Raw genomic sequence first — 7976 nt, 5'->3', positions numbered from 1 at the left:
TTCCATGCAACTAGCATTAAAATGAACAGCAACAAAAAGCGTCCACTCTGTATAGGATATTTATTTATGTAGGAGAATAGTATAATATCAGTATGAGGGTTAGATGTCACACAGTTTCTTAAATTAAAAGCACAGTTGATGGTGATTAAATAGTTACAATCCTGACCCAAAAATTGAGATCCTGGGTGCAGTAATGCAGGCTGATCAGGCTCAGTCTTTGAGATAAGGTTAGAAGCTCTTATCTTAAAGAACATCTTGGAGTGGAGCTGCTGTCTGGCATCAGATGGAGACAGCTGGGGTGGTTTGGACCTCCCTCCCACTGGGGCAGACCAATAACTCCCTGCAGGGGATTATCAGTATGTACTCTGGCCTGGGGATGCCTTGGAGTCCTCCGGGAGGAGAAGGCAAATGTTGCTGGGGGGATGTCTGGCTGTTTCTTCTGGACCTGTTGTCCTTGTAACATAGATAGGTACATAGATACATACATACTTTAATAATCCCGGGGGGGCAAATTGAAGCATCCAGTAGCATTTACTAACCTGACCACTTCTAATTATTCAGGACTGAGAACACATCCTTGTGGGTCTCCTACACTCAGTCTGATGGAGTGTTATCTCTTACTTCTAACTCTACTTGTCTCTTGTATTTTTGACAGTAAGTCCAAAGCCATTTGATAAAAAGTTCAAAAAGCACAAAACAAAAATTTCTCAAGATAATTTCTTACAACTGTAATTCCACATTTCTATAAAAAAATACTCCACAGCTTATTCTAAAACAGTTGATGCCCTATTTAATGTGTACATGTTCCGCTGGGATTAGTTCTGGTTGTTCTTAAAGCCTTTGTGTCCATACAGTTGCAGAGTCCCAGTGCGGATGTTCGTGAATTTGCGTGTGCAAGCATTTCCCGGGTGGTGCAGCAGAGCCAGAGCATCCCTGGTTTCCTCCAGAGGGGCGCTGTTAAACGCCTGGGCCCCATGCTGCTGGACGGCAGCCTGGCTGTCAGAGAGACGGCCTCGGGGGCTCTCAGGTGAGTTAGCAGAGTGATCTACAGTCTCACTTTTACTTGTTTGATTTTAGCATACAAGAAAAATTGTAGCTCATTATAGTGGAAACAAGTGACAGTTGAATAAAATAAAAATAGGCAGAAATATTTAGTCACAGACTGATGCTACCTTTAAAGACAAAGAGACAGAAGTTCATCTGTCTGGTTACAAGTTGGAAATATTTGAACAGAAACCGTTTTATTATTTTACAGGATCATTTGCAGTTAGACAGTTATATAATGTAACGCCCTCCAAGATGAATAACGAACACAAGACAGTACTGAAAAACTTTGAATAACGAACACAAGACAGTACTGAAAAACTTTGCTGCACACATCTCCGAAAGCATGCTGCCCTCTACCCAGTGTGACGTGCAACTAAAAATATCGCTCAGACCTAAACAACATATTGAACATTAGTTCCACCCTGGAAACATTTTGCAGATCCTTTAAATGTGCATTTAAACAATAATGTATGTATTACAATAACATTTTATCATTAATTATTTTAACGTCCTTTTACTTATTTAGTTTAAATCTTATGAAATTTTCATTCAACCTTTATACAGGTTAGTGTCATTGAGCCACGAGAACTTGTTTACAAGAGACTGTTTTAAACAAAGAACACAGATGACGACAGTAGAGAATCATATAAAATGAAAAAGTAAATAGAAATGATGCGTTTTAAAGAGGAAAATGTACCAGTGAGAGCGTCTACGTGAAGTTAATAATGACCAGTTCACCAGTGAATACAGGGTGCAGTGATTGGTTCCTTAGTTACAGCCTGTTATGAATCTTATTGCACCATGATAAACAGCATCTTTCAAAGAAATTAACTTAAACTGCAGAGCTGCCACTGATGGCATCCACATACAATGTGCTTAGGACTCTCAGCTTTATTTAAAATTATTCATAATTTCAGAGAAGCATTAACAGGTTGCAGCTTTTCTAAATGTAAAATTGCCTTTCTCAGGAACCAAAATGTAACTGGGCAAATTGGTTTAGTATAAATAAATATAAAATTTTCATATTTTGTTAGTAATCTTTTGGATTTGGTGATTAAAACTGAAATTAAGAACTCATGGGCATCACAAAGAACCACGTTTTTAGTGCTAAAGTACATCTTTATTTGTCTATTTACTGCTACAGAGGGCGCCAAGAAATAAAAAAAAGGACAGGTTGTAAAACTATTAGTATTTTGATGCCTAAATGATTTGTGCAGTCCACATTTATCTATTTTTTTTTTAAATAAAAAAATATCTGGTATGAAATTATTCAATAAACACAATTAATAAATATTAATTTTAACACTTATTTGCCATTATGATTGTCACTGAAGTCATTTTCAATTTAATTCAGTTTATTTGTATAACACAAATAAACAAAAGTCTGTACCCTTACAATAAGGCTCCTCTTATAGATGGCTAATAGTTTATAGATACGTTATTAACTCATCTATAAACACTTTATAAATCATTAATGACTGCTTATTATGCATTAATTAAGGGCAAGAAAGAGACAAAACTGACCAGTTTCTTGCCAAATAGTGTGTCAAATCTGTTCACCTATACATTTCATCTAGAGTTGTTATATTAAACATTTCACACTGTTACTACCTTGTAAGCACAATAAACATTTGTAAACCTATTTTTTTTAGGATATAATATTAGTTGTAGATACTTATAATGCAGTGATAAAGTACATTATATCCTAAAGAAATAGGTTTACAAATGCTTATTGTGCTCACAAGGTAGTAACTATGTCTGACATGTTTAATATAACAACTCTAGATGAAATGTATAGGTGAACAGATTTGACTCAATATTTGGCAAGAAACTGGCCAGTTTTGTTTCTGTCACCCTTAATTAATGCATAATAAGCAGTTATTAATGATTTATAAAGTGTTTATAAAGGAATTAATAAGATACCTATAAACTATTTATTAGCATTTATAAGGGGAGCCTTATTGTAGTGGTACCAAAAAGTCATCTCCGGACACTACATAAAATAAAGAAATGGTCCAATTACAGTGAGTAAAATGTTCAGTACTAAAAGTTATGTCTGAATTTCAGCCAGCAGATTGTGTCAAATCTTCTCTTTGCTCCAATCCCCCATCGTGAGCAGCAAGGCTCCTGTTCATCTGGAAGAAACCTCCAGCAGAACCGAGCTCAGGATGGGAGGCCACCTGCCCTCTACCGGCTGAGGTTTAAGAAGATCACATACACAGTAAAACAGCTAAAGGTTCAGATGGAGTTTCTATAAATAAATTAAAAAAAAAAAACAGATCAATGGCAGCAATACTTACTATAGACAGAAGCTGAAAGGTATTTTTATTTATTGTCACAAGAAAGGAGCCTCACAACTGAAAACTCTGCCTCCCATTCTACTTTTAAAAACCATAGGAACCACAAGTATTTATTTATAAACCTGTATTTGGCCAGGCACATCCCACTGACAACACAGATTTATTTTGCAAGGGGGGCCTGGGCCTCAAGGCAGCCTAACATGCACGTGGAGAAAACATGAGGAGAACATGCAAACTCCACACAGAAAGACTCCAGGTCCAAACTGGGGATTGAACCCAGGATCTTCTTGCTGTAAGGTAACGGTGCTAACCACTAAGCCACCGTGCTGCCAAGTAAACCTGCAATCAAAGACCACAGTGCCCTGTTAGGAAAATATGGAGCAATAACCTCTTTATTATGAAGAGATAATTATATTTTCTCTCCTTGCTCTTTTTGTTCTGACTGTTGAACCTTGAGGCAGCTCCATGTCTCATACGTACAGCGAGCATCCTCGAAGCGACTGATGAGTGTGCGTCTGGGGCTGCCTCTTTCTCTCTTGTAGAAACCTGAGTGCATGTGGGGGTCAGGAGGTGTGCGAGGACATGGTGAAGCACGACGTCATGACTCCTCTGACAGCACTGCTTAGAGAGGTGAGACTCTGCTACTTTTAGCTCACTCCATTACTTCAGTTCCTCCTCATCAGCAAGCTTCCAAAATATCTGCTGCAATTAGATGTCATTCCAAAGCTGAGCCAAAAAAAAGAGAGAAATTTGCCAGCACGCTAGAAAAATAGGACCAGCTTTCTCCTAACGTTTGGTTGAGATCTTCAGCCATGAACAGTATATTTGAGATATCTCATTCAAGACCGAGTTATGTTTTATACAAACATTTGGACATTCTCATATAAATTATGTGCTTGTTTGGCTGATACCTCCTGCATATTTTTTCCAGTGTTGTTCTGGTTTTGATGGTGCTGTTGTGACGATGAAAGACCAGAAGAACCCAGTGGAAGATGTGGCCAACGAGGCTGTGAACCTGCTGTGGAATCTCTGGTGAGCTATTAAAAGGTTATGCACGCCGTTTCCATTAAATCAGTACTATCGTTACTCAGCTGCTCAGAAGATTTTAATGCATTTAGAATGGATCAAGTTAGCGAAGATGTAACTTCCAAAGAAATCAAATCCTATAGAATTATTTTTTAAATAAAATTGTTTGAAATGTTTTATTGGTTCCGATATGGGCGGTGGAACCAGAAGATATTGTGCTGTGAAAGTACCCACACTGAGAACATTCTTTTCATTTTTATGATACGACAAAGCTATTCTTTCCTGTAAATTATTGTTGTACTCTTGAGCCTTATTAGCATTTCTACTGTGAAGTTGCTGGTAGAAGTTATTAGAATTTACATCAACAATATGTATAATAATTGAAGCGTCAACACCAGGAGAAAAGGTTAATGTACAAGATACTTGATGTCAAAAAACCTAATTTTTGTCAAGCGTTCTATCATATTTTTCATCATATTTTATACTATTGTTTGTAATTGTGGGTGGCACGGTGGCTCAGTTGCTATTGCCTCTCAGCGTGAAGGTCACCAAATGGAATCCCAGTCATGGGCCTTTCTGGGTGGAGGTTGCATGTTCTCTCTGTGTTGCGTGGGTTTTCTCCTGGTTCTCCAGTTTCCTCCCACAGACCAAAAACATGCATGTTAGACTGATTGGGAACTCTAAATTGTCCCTAGGTGTGAGTGAGAGAGTGAATGGTTGTCTCATTTGTCTCTATGTGTCTCTGTGATGGACTCAGATCCAGGGTGTCCCCGCCTCTCGCACAGTGACTGCTGGATATGGGCACCAGTGACCCCCGCTACCCAAAAAGGAAGAAGCGAGGAAAGATAATGGATGGATGGTTGTAATTAACTATTAAAATAGGACTTTCTTAAAAAAAATAAAAAGCTTAATTTGTGAATACGTAAATTATTTTGTACTCTTGAGCCTTACATTGCCCATTGAAGGATTCACATTGAATGATTTCACAACTTTGTTCAGCCTCTGTGTGTATTAATCAATTGTTTTGAACTGTTTCTCATATTTTGTTGTCCTGCTAGTGAGAACAGCAACCAGGCACTGTCTGTGTTCAACAGATCAGCTCTCTTGGATGTGGTTGTCCAGTGTCTAGAGAGACACCCACTCAATGTGGAGCTGGCCATATCTGCAGGTAAGTCTAAGAAATATATATATATATATATATATATTGGGTTTATTGTTCTGGTGTTCTTCTGAGGAATATTTAAAGTAAAGAAACAGGTGTGGTTCAGGTAGATCAGTGGGAGAGTATGTTTTTGGTTTGTTTTATTGACTAACTCAGACCAGCTTGGCAGTAGATCAGTGTTTCAGACCGTCACATTTGTGACAGCCACTGTTAAATACTAGACATTGATCTCCTTAGAAAGGCCTATGGACTAGGGATGCACGATATTGGATTTTTCGCCGATATGTTAAAACTTATTTGGCCGATAACCGATCCCGATATTGTATATACGTTCCTTTGTCAGAACAGCCCTCTTATTTAGGCTTATTTGCTACAAAAAATTTTTCAACAGTTGTAAGAGCTGGTGACATTCAGTAACAGTCATATGATATGCATAGCACTTTGACTTATATTAAATGAAAAGTGTTGAATGTTATTTATTAGCATTAGTCACCTGCGATGCTGTCTCACTTGTGGAGGCTTGTTCCAGGTTCCTAGCTGCAGTGTGGGTTCCTCTGCACTCCTGTACATGAAGGAGAGCCTTTTTAAGTTCTAAGTTTTTCTATCCTTTGTGCCGTAAGACAAATCATGCTAACGAGGCTAACACGACGTCCAAATGTCTGTGGTAAAACTCAGCCAACAAGTCGTGCTTTCTGTTATTAGCTTCTCAACAACGTTGGAAATGACGGCTTGTACTAGTGTAACGTTACGTCGGAAAAATGTCTCAGACTGGGGACGATGTAGCGAGGCTCATCTTACTCCATAAATCTTCAGCATCCGACATCCTCACCAACAAAAAATAAAACTTCCACACCGCCAACATTTTGAATTTTCCTCTCCGCCGTGAGCTCTGGTAGGCGCACATGACGTCATTGCGTTGCGCTGCCGCTGCAACGTCAAAACGTGCTGCAACGTCATTGCGTTGTGCTGCCGCTGCAGCGTCAAAACATTGTGCTGCAACGTCATTGCGTTGCGCTGCCGCTGCAACGTCAAAACATTGTGCTGCAACGTCATTACGTTGTGCTGCCGCTGCAGGCATAGACATTGCCTTTTATATCGCAGAGTTATTTTAATGGAATTTTAATGCTAATGTCGGCCGATACCGATACCATGCTGATAATATTGTGCATCCCTACTAAGGACCGAAAGTTTATTCATTTAATATAGTTTTCCAAATATGTTTGGAGCTATGCAACACTTTTTTTGTTTTATTGTTCAGTGATCTGCGCCTCACATGAGACCTTGTTGTGCTTTATTTTTCTTCTCCGTTATAATTTTGTGTTACTGGGCATCTTAAAGTCAAGGATAAACCAAAAAGGTTTTGACTGAAAGTACTTCTGTCCGTTTGAATGGAGCATTTATGCGTTCTTGCCGTCTTTCTTACTGGTCACAGCTTTTTATTCCATTCATGTTCAATCCAATTTATTTATATAGCACCAAGTCGCAACAGAAGTCTTCTCAGGGCACTGAACAGAAACATTCATATATAAAACATAATTGAACATTATTTATCTGAGGAGCAGACTGCTTTGACTTTAACTTGATCGCAGAACTCTCATCCTGAGCAAGTATGAAGGCGACAGTGGAAAGGAAAAACTCCCTCATGAGGAAGAAACCTTTAGCAGAACCAGACTCGGGACAAGCGGCCATCTGCTTTGACCGGCTGGGTTTGGTAGGAACAGATACACAATGGCAGGACGAGAATCACGTTAAGATAGAAATAGTATCAAATGAAAACTGTTCAATTTTAACAATTAATTTAAGGAAATAAGGTCAATTTGTCATCCAGTAGTCTAAGCCTATAGCACCATAACAAACCAACCCTAAGTATAGAATTTATCAAAAAGGAAGTCTTAAGCCCAGTCTTAAAACTGGACAATGTGTCAGCCCCACGGACAGAAACTTGGAAGTTGGTTCCACAAGAGAGGAGCCTGATAACCGGAAGATCTTCTTCCATTCTGTTTTTGGAACCTCTAGGAACCGCAAGTAAGCCTGCAGTCTGAGAGCGAAGTGCTCTGTTAGGAAAATATGGAACAATAAAATCTCTAATATAAGATGGAGCTAGGTTGTTGAGAGCTTTGTAGGTTAGAAGTAGGTTTTTGAAATAAATTATGTCAAAATTATTATTTATTATTAATAGTAAATCTATATATTATATATACATTATATAACAAATAATTAGTATTCTGTCAGAATCTGCATTACTAACCAAACAAATTGACCAAATTCAAAATAATTTTCTATGATTTTAAATCTTGAAAACAACTACCAAGATCATCTTAATATTTTCAAGACATCATCTATCTTTTTGTCCGTCTGTCTGTCCGTCCGTCCGTCCGTCCGTCCGTCCGTCCGTCCGTCCGTCCGTCCGTCCGTCCGTCCATCCATCCATCCATCCATCC

General features: G+C 38.6%; 1 protein-coding gene across 1 annotated transcript; it reads left to right on the top strand.

The window, feature by feature from the left end:
- The first annotated feature begins 92 nt into the window (after nt 1-92).
- On the top strand, nt 93-5789 carry LOC119426641 (HEAT repeat-containing protein 3-like). Its single transcript, XM_037694219.1, has 6 exons — nt 93-98; nt 855-1027; nt 3890-3977; nt 4279-4379; nt 5432-5541; nt 5773-5789. Exons 1-6 carry the CDS (start codon nt 93-95, stop codon nt 5787-5789), a joined length of 495 nt encoding a protein of 164 aa, XP_037550147.1.
- The last annotated feature ends 2187 nt before the right edge of the window (nt 5790-7976 follow it).

Source organism: Nematolebias whitei, chromosome 2 (assembly GCF_014905685.2).
Source record: "Nematolebias whitei isolate Nwh7 chromosome 2, NemWhi1, whole genome shotgun sequence".
Lineage (NCBI taxonomy): Eukaryota > Metazoa > Chordata > Actinopteri > Cyprinodontiformes > Rivulidae > Nematolebias > Nematolebias whitei.
Note: the sequence above shows the minus strand (reverse complement) of the source record. Positions and strands in the feature narration are given on the sequence as shown.

What these genes read in the sequence shown, in the direction of transcription:
- LOC119426641 (XM_037694219.1), top strand. An exon ending in TGACAGCACTGCTTAGAGAG is followed by an intron (nt 3,978 to 4,278) that starts GTGAGACTCTGC and finishes TATTTTTTCCAG; the next exon opens with TGTTGTTCTGGTTTTGATGG. An exon ending in AACCTGCTGTGGAATCTCTG is followed by an intron (nt 4,380 to 5,431) that starts GTGAGCTATTAA and finishes TTGTCCTGCTAG; the next exon opens with TGAGAACAGCAACCAGGCAC.